General features: G+C 40.5%; 1 protein-coding gene across 1 annotated transcript in view; it reads left to right on the top strand.

Moving 5' to 3' along the window:
• Positions 1-17,579, top strand: part of ITPRID2 (ITPR interacting domain containing 2) — a 40,263-nt gene extending 22,684 nt beyond the window's left edge. Inside the window, exons 10-18 of the mRNA XM_039728085.1 lie at positions 15-103; positions 3,148-4,371; positions 6,891-6,971; positions 7,334-7,461; positions 8,468-8,618; positions 9,901-9,966; positions 10,630-11,010; positions 15,838-15,962; positions 16,349-17,579. Of these exons, the coding sequence (XP_039584019.1) occupies positions 15-103; positions 3,148-4,371; positions 6,891-6,971; positions 7,334-7,461; positions 8,468-8,618; positions 9,901-9,966; positions 10,630-11,010; positions 15,838-15,948 (2,231 nt within the window). The 3' untranslated portion in view covers positions 15,949-15,962; positions 16,349-17,579. The remainder of the gene's footprint in view (positions 1-14; positions 104-3,147; positions 4,372-6,890; positions 6,972-7,333; positions 7,462-8,467; positions 8,619-9,900; positions 9,967-10,629; positions 11,011-15,837; positions 15,963-16,348) is intronic.
• Positions 17,580-18,323: the final 744 nt, after the last annotated feature.

The raw sequence follows: 18,323 nt of genomic DNA, 5'->3' as shown, positions 1-18,323 counted from the left end.
GCTGTTTCAAACAGATCAGCTCTTAAGGACAGCGAGTCAGCACTCTGACAGCAGTGGCTTTGCTGAGGACTCTACAGACTGCTCTCCATTCAGTCAGCTTCAGGTAAGGTTCTCATCCTGTGGCTGAAATACTCCTGATCAGTGTGAAACAGTAGGGAGGGTAGGAGGGATGTTGATGTTTGACTGCTACTGTGACTGTCAGTCTAGATCTATAAAATCAGTTTTCAGAGCTGGACCTGCCAAGTCCCTGTGTTCAAATTTGAAAGGCTTTCTGGTAGGTTAATCTGGGTATACCTGGGACTGGAATAAGGTGTAAATTCAGTATATTCTGTTTGCTGTTACTGGTGTATCTTTTCTTACTGTTGATTCCTCTCAGTAGTGGGTAGAGATTGAGGTCTTGAAGGATTATAGCTATTCTGCTGGTTGTTTCATTTTTTTATCATGTTTGCCTTCCCACTGCCCATGTTCTTCTCTCCCCCACTCCTTGCATTTTTTTTCTTTTTTTAATTACCAACTGACAGAAAATGAAAACAATTTCACACTAGCTTTACTGTGAAGATAGACTAATTTTAGTTGATCTTGACCTTCCGTGCTCTTTCTTGTTCCAGTTTCTTTGATCTTTGTCCCAGAAATTGCTGTGATGCTGACCAGAGACCTCATGTCTTAGGAGAAGCTTTGTTCCAGACTGGTGTTTAGGTGTCTGCTCAATACACATGCTTGCACAGCATTGTATCTGGTATTTGGGAGCACTGTTCTCCTGGTTCTCCTAAAACATTCACACAGTAACAGCCATGATTTGACTGGCCTGTCAGTCAGCCAAAGAAAAGCCTTGAGTTGGACCCTGTTCCCAAGGCCAGCCATTCCTGAGACCTAGACCACAGCCAAAGGAGTAGATGGGATTCTGGGTATCTCCAGCAATTTCATTTCTATAGCTTGTATCTGCTGACTGTTTCTTATGTTACCATATGTTTCTCCCACCAAGCATTTTAAAAGCTGTTTGGCAGTTACTAGGAAGAGTTTTTTACCCTCTTCATCCATCAGTGTTGCTTTTTTATTTTGGCACTGGAATTCTGGGTTTTCTGATTTAGTACTTCTTCAACTGAGTACCAAAATAAAAGCCAAGACAGTGTTAGTCTTTATCTCCCTTAAACATCAGCTGAATGCTTTCCAAGAGCAAAAAAGGGAGTAATAATGAATAAAGGGAAAAATGATCCTGAGTCCCTGCAAAGAGCATGATCATCTGACATACTTGTCCAGCTCTCTACAGAGAGTCATCTTCACTGAAGTTGACAGGCATGTTAGAATGTGACTCAGAGGAGAGTTGGTCACTCCTGATCTTTATGTTGGTTGTAACCTGATTAACAGCCTACTAAAACTATGTTGCAGCTAAGTACCCTTTCACTGGAATGTTGCTGGAGTTTATCTGTGTTGACTGTAAAGGGAAGAGATTTTTCTGTGTTCTCTTACACTGTTTTGAAAAGGTGTATTGAGGCTGCATGAGGTTTGTGCTGTGGAGCTGCTAGGCTATCCTCTGCTACCTTCACTCCTTGATTCTAACCAAGTGCTGAGCTGAATTCAGAAAATATGGGTGAATGATGCAGCTAGGGAAAATGAGAACTTGGCAGCTGGAGAAGAGAACCTGTGAAAATATGAAGGGGATACAGAGGAGTATATTTCTTAAAAGTATGGTAATTTAGTGCCATCTACTGTTAAATTACTGACTCTAGCACCCATAGCCTTCCTCTGAAACTCAGGAGAGAACTTAAAATTTGAACCATGTTGCCTTTCATCTCTGACTTCCATAATTAAGATTTCTGAGGGAGATTTTGATATTGAGATAGGGTATTCTGCAGAGGGGTTTTGTGTTACCAAAGAAGCCAGAATTCTCCATCCAAGTTCTTATGCTTTACTCATAATTGAACAATGTGATGGAGGATTATGACACAGGTAGACACACATGTTGCCCACGTGATTTCACCTACACATTATAATATTTTGCTCAAATAGTACCTTTAATTTGAAAACCATCTGAATGTGCACATTCTTTCACAATAATTAGTGGCTGTGCTAGTGAGTGCAATGTTAGGTATGTACTTGTGAAGATGACATTCATGGCTGAAATCTTCTAGATGGTTGGAGAAGGAACTATTGCCTGACAAACATCATAAATAATCTCTTTAGAAGGAACTAATAATTAATATCCCAATGGCAGCAAAAACTGCAGAAAATAGAGATGGGAAAATTTCTAGTTCATGCATAAGCTATGGTAAGTTTCCTAGAGTGTACTTTATACCACATACTCTTAGGGAAATGTCTTGTGCACTTGTAAATACAGCAGTGAGTCAGGCAAGCTTCAGGAATATGCTTTTCAATGAATAGATCTCTTCTTTTTTCCTTTCTCTGAAATGTTTTTCCTGCCAATTGTTACCTATTAAATTAGTAAATCCCTCATTTATGTGCTCTGGTTTAAACTGTGATTTAGAATGAAAAGGGGAAGAAGTATCAGGAGAAAGGAAGAATGGGCGAATAGTACCGGATGTGGTCTTCAACTGAGATTAACTTCCTAACGTGGTATTTTCAGTCTTCAACAATTCTTTATTTAAACAGGCTTCGTTTATGGGCAGACTGGCTTTCCCATTCTTGGTGTTGTCCTGTAACACAGTTTCACTACAGTCTGCAGTTCTCCTCACTTCTCTGTATACATTTCCTAATGCTACCCTTCATTTCACTGTTGTGAACCTTTATAAATGGGAAATGCTTCGTACCATGCCATGACCCAGCTATCTGTTTGTCATCACTACCTAAAATAGTAGCATTGTATTCTTTTTGCTCTTAGACTTTTGCCATTTTTATTCTTCTTAGAATATTGAATGTATTGTCAAATCAAAGGAATGTGTGAAGAATTTTCTCTTTGGAAAAATAAAAGCCTCCTTTTGAAGGCATACTTCATTGTACTCCTAATGTATCTGATACTATGGTTTCTTTGTTCTTCTTCACAGTTTTTCTTGCACACTAAGTGCATTATTCTTTCTGCTCCTCACCCCAATGCCCCATGAAGGTGTTCTTGGACTTTTGGCCTGACTCCTGAGAAGGCAGTAGTTGAGTCTCCAGTATGTTCACTCCTTTGCTGTCTCCTATCTTTCCTAGGTTCAGGAGTCTCTGCAGGGCATGGGAAGCAGTGCTGACAGCTGTGACAGTGAAACAACTGTGACATCACACAGTGAGGAACAGAAGACACCAATAGCCGAGGAACTGCCCTGTTTTGATAAGTTCGAGGAGGAGGAGGAGGAAGATGATGAGGAGGAGGATTATGACGATGATGAAGAGGATATTATCTCTCAAGTAGAGAGACGAAAGGTAGGGGCGTCTTCTGATAGCAGAAGGAGTGAAGACAGAAAAATTAGTGACTGTAAAACTGAACAAAATCAAGGACAAGAAAGCAAGTCATCTCATATATCAGAGACAGTCCAAGGAGAGGTTAGCTCTAAAGAGGAAGACATTTCCAGTGAGCACAAAGAATCAGACCTGATAGAGGAAGGCAGTGTGTTTGAGTTTCCTCAGTATCATACACACCATATCCTCAAATCAATGCAATCTCTGGAAGGTGATGGCTCCTCCACATCATCTGTGGACAGAGTTCAGGTTGCCTTGCAAAGAGCTGAGATGAGGATCATCAGCTCACCTGACTCCAAGGCCAGGTGCACTCTGCTTAAGTCGAAAGATCTTCTGAGGAAGCAGAGACTCTGGTTTGCTGAATCGGGCTATCCTCTAAGGCGGTCTCAGTCTCTCCCAACTGCATTGCTGAATCCAGTGAAAGTGGTGTCCTCTGTGAATGTTCAGTTAACTCCAGGAAAAGAGACTCTCTGCAGCCCTCCCTCTTTCACCTACAAGTACACACGAGTGGAGGAGGACAAGGAAGCAGCATCTGAGAATGACAGAAGTGAGGATGAGGCAGCCTCCAGCCATCCTGTGTGCAAATCCACGCTGTTTATTGCACCTTCATCCTCCAAGAAAGAGGTGCCTCAGGCTGGGCCCAGCGGGCTGTCTGAGGAGCTCAGTCCCACCAGGGTACAGAGCTGCCCCCTGCACATGCCAGCAGCCATGTCCCGCTCCACGTGCTCCCTGCATTCCCTCCCCACGGAGTGGCAGGACAGGCCGCTGTGTGAGCACATGAGGACGCTCAGCACCCACAGTATCCCAAGCATCTCTGGCTCTTCCTTCAGTGCCATGCTATCCCCCTTCAGCTGCCCCTTCTTTCCAAGGCATGGAGTTCCTCATCGTCCTCCTGCCATGAACCCACCCTCCACTGTGGAGATGCAGCTACGCAGGGTCCTACATGACATCAGAAACTCTCTGCAGAACCTCTCGCAGGTAAGAGGAAGCCTAGTTTTGCTCCTGGACAAAGGGGCTCCTTATTTTATACTTACCAAACCAAGGTGATAACCTGAATGTTCCTTTGTGTAGTTCAACAAAACTAAATCAGAATCAATTAAACTAGATCAGGAAAAGAAAGATGTTTTGTTCATGTCTCGTTTGCTACTGTTTCAGGAGCTTCTGTTTAAACAGTCAAGTTTGAAGTTTTCAAAGGTGGGAGATTTAGATATTTTGATATTAGGAAAAAGTTTTTCACCCAGAGGGTGGTTGGGCACTGGAACAGGCTCCCCACAGAAGTCACATCACCAAGCCTGATGGAGTTCAAGAAGCATTTGGGCAATGCTCTCAGGCACATGGTGTGATTCTTGGGGCTGTCCTGTGCAGGCCAGAAGTTGGACTTTGATGACCCTTGTGGATCCCTTCCAACTCAATATATTTTGTGATTCTATGATCATCTTTTCAATGCTCCACTTTCTTTGCATTTAATGTTTCCCTGTTCCAGATGATCTAGAGTGATTTTTTTCCAGTATTTTTTATTTTTTTGCTTTTGTGGATATGCTTGGATGGGAGGGAGGAACAGTGTACTCTTTATCAGCTATTATTTTATTCTAAGATGAGAATCATTAGATTTAGATTTAAAAATGCATATTTGTAGAATCACAGAATGGTCTGGTCAGTCCTTTGATTTCTCTTCTCTTTGACATACTTCTCATCTAGCTGTTAAAAGTGCAATTTTTCCTTACAGTCACAAAACTTCAATAATGATGTCAGTGATTGATCTCTGCGTGTTTCTGTGCTGTTTCGTGCCAATCTTTTCCACTTGCAACTCTGGAGCTAGCCAACATGTTCTTGATACCATCAGTCTTTTATTAAGAATTGATTTTGTCAGAGCATGTGAAATTTTACCCATCTCATCACTCAGAGAAGAAAAGTTTGAGAACGCAAGCACGTAAATTTTACCAATTTCTGGCACACCTTCTGCTCCTCCTCTCCTGATTGCCTGCTGTTCCTCCTTTGCCATCCAGGATCCAACTTAGGATCCTGCAAGCTCCTGCTGGAGGCTGTATGGGCAAGGCAATTACAGACTCTGCTCATTTATGTATGAATATGTGAATGCTATTCAGTTGTAGACCTAAAATTTCTGTGCATTTAACCCAAGAGCAAGCATGCGCCTGCCTGCACCATATTGCAGTTGGGAGGCTGTAGTGGCCTTTTTCGGGCCCCTGTTATTTTATTGACTTTGCCACTAGTCAGAAGTTAGAGGTGAGTCCACTCTTCCTTTGGTTCTATCAGCTGGCCTTGCTTCTCAGAGCAAGATTTGGTTCTGTGACCAGCTCTGCAGCAGGAAGCTGTGGTCACCTGTGTTTTGAGTCAACCATTGCTCAAGGTGCTGTTTATGGTGTGCCTGGGAGAAAGTGTTTGCAGAACTTAACCTTCTCTAGAGAATTCTCCCACGTGTACCAATTGAAGCCTTGATCTGTGTAAGGTTACAGTGTGCTCAGTACTTCTACCACGCACACCTTTTCTGCTGAAAAAGAAATCTCTGTATTATGTCCAGAACTCAAGCTTGTTCAGTCAAAAAAAAAGCATTAGAGAGGATAATAACATTTAGCCCACTTGTTCTTCTTCCACCATATTTTGTCTAAACTAGTTTCATTTTGGGAGCTTGATCCATCTCACAGAAGAGATTGGTTTGGCACATAGCATACTCAATGGCTAAAGAAAATGTTGAGATGTTTAAATATGTGATTCTGATTTTAAGAGGGAATAAGGAGGACTAGATAAGTTGCTGATAGAACAGGGAACAGAGAAAGCTGGCAGAGGAAAGATAAACCCATCCCCTTGATATGATCATGTTGGAGCAAAACTTCTCTATATGAATGAACATGCTTCACATTTTCCATGGCATATAAATAGTCCTTTAAATTCTTTCAAAATTATATTAGACAAGCTGTGTTTCATGTTTGAGAAGGTAAACATTTTTGCTGTTTCCGCTATTCTTTGTTGTGCTGTGTCTCTACATGTAACAAACCTCTGGATTTTATCTGTTTGCTCCATATTTTGTTGCAACATGCAAATAGAAATTCTTCAATCTTGTTTTCATGAGAGATCATTAGCAAGCTGGGGCCTTTGGATGTAGGCAACATAGTGAGATTGAAAACCAAAATGAGCAAAAATTCCCCAAACTAAGAAATTAAGAAAATCCCATGACAAATTTGACTATAATCAGGATTTCAAAATGGGACCCGGTTTAATTTTCTCAGTTCTGGTTTTGGAATTGTTCTTTTTGTCATTAGCTGAGACAATTGAGACTAATAAGTTTTCAAGCATAAATTGTTGCACATGTGTCAGTTAAGAAGTGGTGCTGACATTTTGCAAGGTTGCCTATTTACAACACAGTATTTCCACAGATTTCAGAAATCTCAATGCCAGAAAGGTTGTGGTTTAGTGCCTGCTTTTGGAGTGTCTGGAAAGGATACCTTTCCCATTTCAAATTGTTTGTTTCTTCCTCCTAGTACCCAGTGATGAGGGGTCAGGATCTTTCAACTGCCACTGGTTACACTACTCAGAGATCATCCATTCTACCTCTCTACGAAGTAAGTGACCCTATTTGTGGAGTGGTACTCAATCAAAATAAAATACAAGGAAACATCCTAAATGTATCACTGTGTTAACTTTGGGCAGTTCCTTGTCTTTGTCCGTAAGAGAGAGCTTCCCGCAAACAATGTTAAAAATTAATTAATCTAAATACACTTTCATGTGTTTGCTGGTATGATATGGCTGCAAATGTTGTTTTCTTGAGGCATTGTGATGGCACAACATGCAGCTTCCATCATGTGCTGAAGTTGCTGAGGTGCTGTTAGCTCAAAGGGCTCATCTGGGCAAATGTGGCTCAGGATCCAAACTAACTTTAATTCATTTTTCCATGTAATTCATTATTATATTTTTATTTCCCCAGAATACTTTCCAGGAGCTACAAGTGGTGAGGAGAAATCTAAATTTATTCAGAACCCAAATGATGGATTTGGAATTGACTATGTTACGTCAACAGACCACGGTTTATCAGCACATGACAGAGGAGGAAAGGTAAAATGACATTTTTTTAAAAAACAAAAAAGAGAAAATACTCTGGTATGTCACAAAATGTGTTACTGCTCTTGAAATCAGCAAGAAATCTATTTGTTTCAATTTGAACAGGGTTGGAGATGGGGTTTTTTGCCAAAATCTTATTTACTCTTTTCTTTATACATCTTCATTCTAGAGTTTTTTACTCTTTATTTCTTCCAATCCCTATTTATCACTAATTATTTTTTTTTTCTGCATCCTTTCTCCAAAGTGGTTCTACAGCTGCAGATTTTCAGTGTTGTTGTCATAGGATACTTGAACATAGGATATTGTAAGGGAAAGAAATCTTAAAGGTTTGATTTTAGATCACTCCCATCTTCATAGATGTAAATAAAGAATGAACACTTAGCATTCAGATACTTTTCCAACTTTCAGTGGCTACTCAGCAGGCTACAGAGGGCATTCATATTCTAGCTCCGAGTGGTTGTGCTCGCCAGGAGTTACAGCAGCAGCAGATCTGGAACAATTTTTGAAACTGATTATATATTTAGTTTAGTTGAATCAGCTCTTGGCCTATCATTTTAAAAGTAAACATGTTTGAAATCAGTTGGCTGCCTTAGACTGTGGCTTCCTGGCCAAAACGTAGCTGTGTGTGCTGGCGAATCTATAACCACACAGGAGAAGTAACGTGATTACTGCATTACTCTCTGGTGCTTGTTCTTATCAGTTTTAAATTGAATTTGATTAGATATGTGCAGAAATACTGATTTCTTCTGCATTTAAAGCTAAAATTTTTGGAGAATGTTGTGTGGTACACTGTATGGTTTTGTTTTTTCTATAGACTGATACATCTTTTCTATAAATGGTAAAAGACTTCTGTGCCATGTAGGCATTCAGCTAACATTTCTGTGTTCTGCTTTGAATTCCCTTGTATGAAGTCCTTTACCTGTGGCACTGTCCTGCTCAGTCACCTCTTGCAGCTGAGTGCAGTGAATGCTTCTGTTGTTTTTGTGATGCCTTGCCGTAGATTCGAAGCCGATCAGCTGCAGAGCCTGAGGAAGTCCGTCCGCATGGAGCTACAGGAGCTGGAGATGCAGCTGGAAGAACGTCTGCTTGCCTTGGAAGACCAGCTCAGAAGTCTGCACATGTCTTCACCTTACAGACCTCAAGCACACATAGTAAGTATTACTTTTGCAAGAGCATTATGTTTTTTGTAATGTTCATCACAGAATTGTAGAATAGTTTCGGTTGGAAGGGACCTTTAAAGATCACCTAGTCCAACCCTCCTGCAATGAGCAGGGACAAATAATAACTTGCAAGTGTTATAACTCTTAGAGTGGGATGGAATCTAATGATGGCGGGAGTATCAGGGGTCATATTTTCTCATTTTCAGTCAGAATTTCACCTTGGGGAAGAGGTATGTGACTTTTTGGTGTTCATACATGTCAACACATACCTTGTGGGGTTTTAGGGCTGAGAAAGGCAGACTTCTTCTGTCAGTGCTTTCTTCTTTTTCCTCTTCTTGACCCTGAATTTTCACAGTTTTGGTGGCTAGGGCTTATGTCTAAAATCCTTGGAGCATGGGCTTTCTGGGGTTCTACACTGATTTTCTTGAGAGATGAGGGCAAAGAAATGAGACATTCACAGTGTTTCTCTCCCAAGAAACAGAGTGTGCTTTCTCTCTAGCTCTGCCAGTCCATGGGAACAAAAACAAAAAAAACCAAAACAAACAAACAAAACCAAAAAAAACCCACACCAAAAAATCCTGCACACACAAAATAACCCCAAACCAAAACAATAAAAAGGGGAAAATCCCATTGTTATGAGTTTTTTCCTCTGTTGCCTTTTGTAGCTCCTTCAGATGAAGACATGGCTCCTGGCAAACAGTGGGAGAAGCTCTGCTCCCACAAACACTCCCCAAAAGCACAAGAAGGGGGATAAAAGGCATTTGTCTGTGTTTAGTGGTGGCATGGCAATACACTTTCTGTTATTTTTCACTCAGCGAAAGACTGTTTCTCTCTTTTTGTGTTGTGGTTCTGTCGTCAGCCAAACAAAAGCAGCACAGACAAAAAGGGTCACATCTTCTTCCTGGGTTTCATTTCTCTTTCTTAGCCAATCATCTTCTGTAGAAGTAGCACAGGCACAGGCCACATCTTCCTCTTCAGTATTTTGTCATGGTGAAAAAAATTGAAACCCAAGAACAGGAAAATATGGTATTACTGTGATCTCAAGCCAAACTTGCATTCTTTGAACCATGTATAACTTTTCATTTGTAAATCCTTTTATAGAAGAGGGCCAGCTTTAAAAAAGACTGAAATTAACTTTTCTCCAACCAGCTTCACTTCCTGTTTCCAACTTTCTGGTTTTACAGAAACTTGTCTAAGATACAGCATGTTTATATGCTAGTTTCTGAGAGCTCTAAGAAAGTCCTAAGTGCATTAACTTAACTTAATTTTTCAGGGTATGTATGGAAGCAGAAGTGCTGATAATTTGTCATGTCCTTCTCCATTGAACGTCATTGAACCAGTAAGTGTTTACTCTGTGTTTTACTGATGAAAAGAACCAGGAAGGCTTTACTTTAAAATAGGTTGCAGGAGACTAATTTGACACATAATTTTAGAAATGCTTTACTCCCTTAAATAGCTTTGTTGAAAACAGCTGCAGTTTTCCTTAAGCAGGTTTAACTATAGATGTAAGTGGCTGTAGAGGCTTGTTAGCTTTTAAGAGGAATACGTGGAAGTGAGATGTTTTTTCATTTAGTTGATATAAATGGTGGTACTACCTCATGAATTTTCTGGGGAAAATTATTATTTTTTTTATTTCTGAGCATTTTCTGCTACTGAAAATAAGTAGTTCAAAAACTGCAGAAAGGAAAGAACAAACAAATGAAAATCAAGCCATTACGTGTATGTCTGTCAATGGCTCTGGCAAGATGTCTACATGTTGCAAAAGTTGGTGGCTTGGGGAAGAGCCACAATTTTTATTTATGTTGGCTATAAAAAGGCACATTCTTTTTCATGATCCTCTTTGTTGCAGTCATAAAGACAAAGGATATATTTATTTTATAGCTGTATTTGTTGCATGGAGGGAATGAGTAAGTGATTAAATAAATAGCAGGAAAACATAGTTATGTCTGTGTGAGACTTTTTTGTTTGCTTATTCGGGACTGTTTCTTTTCTGAATCCTTAGGTCTCTGAGCTTATTCGAGAGCAGTCATTTCTGAAGTCTGAACTTGGTTTAGGACTGGGAGAGCTTGGACTGGAAACTCTCCCAGCAGAGGGTACAGAGTCGGTATTCTCCCATGGAAACTCGGATTCCTCTTCAGTGTGCTCTGGTCACACAGGTAGAAAAGCCAAGAGTCAAAGCAAGAAGTTGTACCGAGCCTCTGTTGCCTTAACACCAACTCCCCCGCTGAGAGCAGGCACTGGACAGCCGGTGGAAAGCTCTGAGGATCTTGCAGACTCCAAGCCAGAGGTGGAGCACAAACTTGAAAAAATCCCTCTCATGCCTTCAGTTGATGAAATCCACAAAGCAGTGGAGCAGGAGGAGCTGCAACAAGTCATACGGGAGGTGAGAAAGGAGGGGCTGAGATCTGGGATATTTGAACTGAGTTTTCTGAAACCTAAAGACAAGGCTGGCTGTAACTCCTGTCCACTGAGGTTTTCTCTTCCCTCTCCAGCCAAGGCTCCATACTGTTCTTGTGCTGTGTCTGAAAGCTCAGTCACTAGGTGTTGGAGCCACAGCTCTGTTTATGTGCAAAGCAGTGGACCTTTTCTTCAGTGGTAGTGGTTAGCATGTAAATTAATAGCTAAGTATGGCTGGGAAAGAACTTGCTGTCTCTACTACTGGGTTAAGCAGCAGTATGTCAGATTCCCAAGTGAAAATTTCTGTCATGTTTGCTTGTTAAAACTGGAGTTCATTGAGTGGTGAAGTAATGTTTCTGAAACAATGCTGTAGTAAATGCAAAGTGTATTTTCTAGTCTCTCTACCACAACCACTAAGGACTATAGGAATGTAAGTGAAACAGGCTGAAGGCAGGTGGGAAGTTTTTTCAGAGTTTGAGTGATTTTGGACCAATTGTATTGGACTAGTTTTATTGGCAGTCAATGAAAGTGAGGAAAGTGATGGTTATTTTTCCTGTGGGCCAAGTTAAGAAACACGACTGAAACTGTGTGTTTTGTTACTGGCATGACAGAAAAGCTCTCTGGCAATATAACTGGGAAAAGAAGCCAAAGAAACTACTTGTTCTGAAAAGAAGTGCCTGTGAAAAAGTGGAGCGAACTTTGCTCTGAATACAGAAATGGGAATCGAGAATTTGTAGATTTTATTCCCTCTTCTTCACAAGGAGCACTTAGACTTTAGCCAAGGGTCACTGGACACTTAGCCTTTAGCTTGTCCCTTGAAGCTTTTGCATGGCTCTGCCATAGACCACTGAAGACTAGGTAAGATGTCATGCTTAGAAATGTACAACAGGCCAGGCTGTAATGCTGTGGTACCTTCCAGGTCTGCGTGTGTTGAGGCTGGGGATAATTGGAACCAGCTTTACCTGAGCTTTGTCTGTGAAATGGATGAGATACATGCCACTCATCAGAAGAGTGGCACGTGAGATATTTAGCACACCTTGCACTGTGCATCTGATTCTGCAGTGAAGCCAGGATGGCCTTTGAATCCAGGTTGTCTGTAAAAATCCACATGTCAGGGCAGTGGTGCCATGGTGGAGGGTTGCTAAAGGAGAAACTGAGATAGGAAGGAGATCTGTAATTCAAAAGTACTCCAAAAGCAGCAGAGACAAAAAAAAGTACGCTGAAGTCAAAGGACAGAATTATTTCAGTCAATATTTTTTCTGAGGTTAGCCTCTGTGAAAGTTCCTCTTTAGCTTCATTAGTTGACAGCAAATAAAGATGTGTACTCTTTGCACAAAGATTGTTATTTGGGTTGTGTGGCACTGAGGGCATTGTAATGCTGAAAGAATCCACACTGGACTGAGAGGCTACTATTCAAAGATGAGTAGTCAGCAAACAAGTGAGCTTGACTCACTTTGTGAATATTTGAGCACACAGAGAGATTGTCCCTCAGTTTAACTTCATTGGCAGTGGGTTCTGGATCAACTCAGCATTCTCAGCATGAGGAGTTTTGCAGGTCAGAGTGGAGATTTGTCGGCTCAAAGCACTTGGTAGATTTTGCAGAGCCAGAACATGCTATTAAACATATATCAGGAAAATCTTTATTGTTTCATAAGAGTTAAAACAGAGCATAAATTGAAATGATGCCTTGCTTTAATAGCCCTGTTGTTAGCTAAGGAATTCCAGTTTCATTGTCAAAAGAAAGAAATCTGGTAGGATGCATTCTTGATGTATGCACTCACAAATATTAAACCCTTGCTCATTCCTCCCATTCTCTGTAGCTGTGTGACCTTGTGTTGGGGAGGGAGAAGCCAGGCAGTGGGTGTGATATGCCTGGGTGGGCTGTAATGCATGTGAGCTTTGACCTGTAACTATTCGTTCCGTGAAAAAAAACATGGTGTTAACTTTTGGCATTAATGGACTAACTCCCTCGGAAAAACATTCAGCACCATGAAGTGTTAAAATAGCAAACAGTAGCTCTCTTGATGAAATACAGCCTGGCCTCCACAGGATTATCACATGAAGTACTTACTGCTTGACTTGTGTAAGTCACAGGGTCAATAGGAGGGCCATGAGGCTCTCTCACTCTGGTCTTCTCCAGTTTAAAAGATGTTCTAGTTTAAAGATCTTTCTGCTTATGAGCAGTGGAAGTTCTGATTTTGCTAACAGTTCTTCATTATAAATGACACTTAATGAAGTTACACTTGAAGGAAATGTATGATTTTCCTGTCATCATCTGCTTTAAGAGGCTGTAATGAGTCTTAATGGGACAGAGATGGTCTGACAGAGAATCATCCCTTTTCCATTCACATCCATGTTAGCTCAACATCCCTCAAAATGTCTGTAGGTTGTTCATGTGTGCAGGTGTTGGGTTCCTCATCTTATCTTGAGCATAAAATCTCAGCAGCTGCTGCCATGAAGAAGTGGCATGGGAAGAAAACAGAGTAGGAAGCAATTCTAATTATAGAAAATTTACTTCAAGATCAGAAGTATAAGCACTGTGAAAAGCCTGGTTCCCATTTTTCATTGGTCAGTGAAGAGCACCTATCTCCAGATTTGCAACAAGTGGTGCACTTCACTCTCAATCAGTTCTTTATTTAGCAGCAACATAATATTGCGGTAATGGTAATTCTTTTCTAGGAAGAGAGGTCACTGGTTTACTGTTGTAAAAATGAGAGTGATCCTGTGTTTCCAATGCAATATTGAGTATTGGTGTTTTATCAACGTAGCATAAATGAGTGGTTCTCTCATTTTTCAAATTATCAATTTTTCATTCACTTGCTAAAAGTAATTGATGGAGCATTCATTGCCTGCTTTTCTGTCTTCTGTACAGAGGAAGCCTTGGCAGGGGGCTGTGCCCTCTGCAGCGCAAATAGAAGGTGCACCTTGCCCTAAATAATTTATAATGAAAAAGGCAAATATTGGCCATTGGTCACGACACACGCGTGGCACTGAGTCACTGCAGGAGTCAGTGCTGCCTCAGCACACAGGACTGACCTTGCTGAGTCTGGAGGGGAGGAAGCAGAGGCTGTGAAAAGAGGCAGTGGAGGGTGGCCTTGTTGTCCAGGCAGGAAGGTGAGAAGCAGAGGGCTCAAATAATCAAGGTCAAGCCAGAAGCTGTTGGAAGAGCTGAGAATAGAACAGGAGCTGCTTTGCTTCCAGTCTCTACTTTGTTACAAGACTGTCTGTCATACTAGATCATTTACATGCTAATTTGGGAAGTTTTTATGAGCTTTTTTTTTGGAAAGTGAGGTTTATTTTCATCTGTCTGTTGAGAGAAGGGTACAAAATGACTGTTCTGTAGCATACTCACAGACCCACCCCATGGGATACTGAAGAAGAAAGGTGGAGGCCTCTCTTATGCCTTCTGGACAGTCTGCAGGTTTCCCTGTGCCTACATTTCTAAACCCCACAGCCCTTACTATGCTGACAGTGGTTCTAAAGCTTTGTACATCAGTGTGTGCATCAGCATAGACATCCTCTGGACTTTCAGCTGTGGGTGAAACAGGCTCTATTGCACAATGGCTTTTCTTTTGTCTGTTAATCAGCAAACAACCCAACTGGAAACGTGTTTCCCAATAATATTACAGTCTCTGAATTTCTGCTTGATGCAAAGTAGTAATGAAATGAGGAACTTTGCCACACTAATGGTTTAGGGATTGAATTGCCTGCCAAAGAGAACAAGGGATAAATAACCTGCTGCTAATGCTGCTGCCACCCTTCTGACGTTGTTGCTTAATCCTTTTGACGCACCGGGAAAAGGGGAGACTAACATGAAAAAGAAAAATGTATTGCTTAACTGGGATGCTGAGTGCTTCTGTGTGACCTTAGGCCAGGCTCTGGCTCTTACCCCCCTGCACCTTCTCACAGTTGTTGTCCTCCTTTGTCCTTGGAACTGTATTTGACTTGTCCCTCCTGAAGACCATCTAAAAAAATAAGTTGGTGCCAAAGATTTATTGTACTTGCAAGAAGCCAATACTGCTTTTCTTTTTCATTCCCTGCTCTTTTCCAGCATAATATGCTCTTGTAGAGCTGTGTTCTGCCTCCTTTTCTCCTTTGTTTTCTTTGCTGTAGCAATCAGTGCTCTGCTCTTTTTTGGTGTAGCCTCAGCCACACTCACATGCCTGTAACTGGAAACTCCTAGGTGTGTTTTATATAAAACTTAATGAGTAAATGTTTCTGTCACAATCCTGTGAAAAAATAGCCTTCACTGGCATAGATTAAACCCCTGTGGCCCATTGATGATGTGAGCAACTGTTGAAATTCTTTGTTTTTCCTGCTGAAAGTATGCAATTAGGATTTGTCTCCTTTTCAGTTATTTGAAAACAACAGCTTATGTTCATGGACTTGGACCTGTTCTACTGTGTAATCCATTTGTGAAGGAGATCAATCCTGCCTTCCTTTTCAAGAGAATAACAGCTTGTCAAAAAGTAGTGCATTTGGGATATTTTTGATGTATATATCCTAAAATCTTTTCTTCAGAACTTTGAAATTTATTCTTTTCTTGGCATAAAACCAGATATCCTAAGTGTAAAACATAAATATATTTACCATCTGGAAATATAGAACTAGTTTGGTTTTCATTTATACAATTTGCAAGAACTTCAAAATTACTTACAGTTATTTTTCATTCTTCTAATGTTTTTTCCAGTCAGTTTTGAAAGTTGAATTTTAATGGTACATGTTCGTGGTCAAACATATCTGCAATATCATTTAGTTTTATCCATTGTTTATATAAATTACTGGCCTTTAAACTTTGGGTAATCCCTTTCAGATCAAGGAATCTATTGTTGGTGAAATAAGAAGAGAAATAGTAAGTGGATTGTTAGCAGCTGTATCACCACAAAGCAGATCTGCAACTGCAAAACAGGATGCACAGCCATGAAACTGGTACTACAGGTAATCTTTGGGGATCTGCAAGAGCCAGATTTTATTTTTATTTTAATTGTGTTGAATGTCATTCTTTGCTTTGTTTGCATTTTCTCCTTGAAGCATAAGTGATCAAATTTGAAGTTCATTAAATACAGAGAATACTGATAATTCTGGATAGATTTGGAAAGTCAGCTGGTTGGTAGTTTGGCCCATTCTACTGTCAGCTTTCATAGAGTGGTCCTTGATTTTTAGTTTCAGTGTGCTCTGTGATGACTTTTTTTGTGAATGCATCATGCAAGAGGATTTCTGCAGTTTGCCTGCCTTAGATATGAATAGTATCAAAATACATACTTAAACATAAAAGACCTCCAAAAATCTAATTTAGGTCCTCATCTTCCTTTTTTTTCTCTAAGGTTGGATGTCGTCAGAAGTGCTGTGGGATTCTGCTTTGGGCAGCACCCACTGGTGAAAGTGTCAAGTTGGTTTTGCTTCAGGAAGTGTTAAAGCTGCTGAGATGGGCTACTGTGTTTGGCGCTCGGTTCTCCGATGTGGACCTTTCCTTGAATTCATCTGTAAGGACTTAGACACTTTAACATTACTTTCCTTAAAGCATCCGCAAAATTGTGTCACTCTGAAAGGTTTTGTATTTATTTGTATGTCCCTGTTGTAAATTTTTATGTAGCTAATTTCTTTGTCTAATGATGCATCATGAAACTTGAAGATTTCCAGACATAACCAATTTATAAATAACACATACACATTCAGCCTAGCTTTTTAAAAAAAATTAGAAAAAACCCCACAACAACCCCTCCCAAAACACTGACCTCTATGAGGTATTTATTGTGCAATAACTGATCCACTTTAAGAGCTTGAAATAACCAATAATGGTTTCCACTGCTGTTACTTAGTGCCACTTCAAAAGAAGGAAACAATCCTGTTACACAAATTGCTGTTAATTCTTGAGGCGGTTACTATGAGCAGAGTGGTAGAATGACATGAGGTTACTCTTAAAACTACTTAAAGTTCTGACACTGAAAGCCTTATCTTTGTGTAGAAGACAACTTTTAACTAATTTTATTTGCTTCCTTGCTGTTTGCTCATCCCTTTATAGGAAAGTGCCTTATTTAAGCACTGGGGTGGTTTTTTTTGGTGTTGACTACTTGCAGTCATACCAAGAGAAGTTCTGCTTCATATTAACCAAAATGCAATAAAAATGCTATCTTCTGAAAGCAATTAGGATTTGCAACTTGGAATGCATGAATGACCTTGCTTATATTGTGGGGAAAATGGAAAAAAAAATCTCTTTTCCTTCTCCATCCCTCACAGAGTGTGTTTTCAGTCAGCCTGGTGAATATCTGATTGTTCCAATGGAGAAAATTGGAAGTCATTGGAGTTTTTATGTGGCCAAATAGACATTTAGTGGATATGTAATATCCCTTTTGGCTGTGCTTGAACTCTCTTTACTCCTTTGCCTTTTCCATCTACTAAAACTCTTCACACTATGTCAAGGTCTTTAATCAAAATAGTTTCAAATATTACAATATTATATGAAAAAGTTTATAAAATTTTAAATTGTGTTAGGAAGACACACAAGGGCTGATTTCTTTAAAAAGTGTATATTAAACCAATAAAATATTTATTTTGCCTATAATTTGTGTCAGTGTTTTGAATTGTGCATGGTTTACTCTTAAGCAAAATAAGATAGATTTGATCAAACAGTAGACAGAGTGGGGAACAGCAGGAAAGCTTGGGACTTGGCTTTCCAAAAAGCTTTCAGATATTCAAGGACCCTCAAATGTGAGAGCAGTGTTGGCACTTAAAACCACTGTCTTAAAGTTGTGGGTTTCTGTTGCTGGTCCAAGAAGTTGATAGGTGACCTCTCATCAGAGTTTTTCCCTGTAAGTAGAGGCAGGGCTTTCTTGAAAACCTTATTCTGCACATTGAAAAGCTGAAATACGACTCTGGCAGCACTGATACATGGCAATCCATACAAGGTGGTAGTTGCAGTAGATTTCTGCCTTGCTTTGCAGCTTGCAAGAGCATGCAGCTCCTTTCCAGAACACCACAGGAGATCAGCCTGCCAGACCCACGTGTCTGCAACCTTCCTTTGCAAGTGCAGAAACCCAAAACCTACTCAGCCTGCTCCCCTTGTCCCTCAGCCAGATCAATTAACACTCTTGACCACTTATGTAGGTCCTGTGCCTTTGAGCTGCTCACAGCGACTTTCCAAGAAAGGTGGCAGCTGCAGCTCTCAGGGAGTGATGGAGGAAAGCACTTCAGGAGATGGTGGCAGTTGAGCAGGAGCTGCCAGCAGCATCTTCCATGGAGACAGCAGCCTGACTTCCTGCTACTCCCTCAAGAGAAGTCACTTGCTGGTAATGTCCCAGA

Source organism: Passer montanus, unplaced genomic scaffold (genome assembly GCF_014805655.1).
Source record: "Passer montanus isolate IOZ18808 unplaced genomic scaffold, ASM1480565v1 scaffold1, whole genome shotgun sequence".
Lineage (NCBI taxonomy): Eukaryota > Metazoa > Chordata > Aves > Passeriformes > Passeridae > Passer > Passer montanus.
The sequence above is the reverse complement of the archived record's forward strand: the minus strand, read 5'-3'. Positions and strand labels throughout refer to the sequence as shown.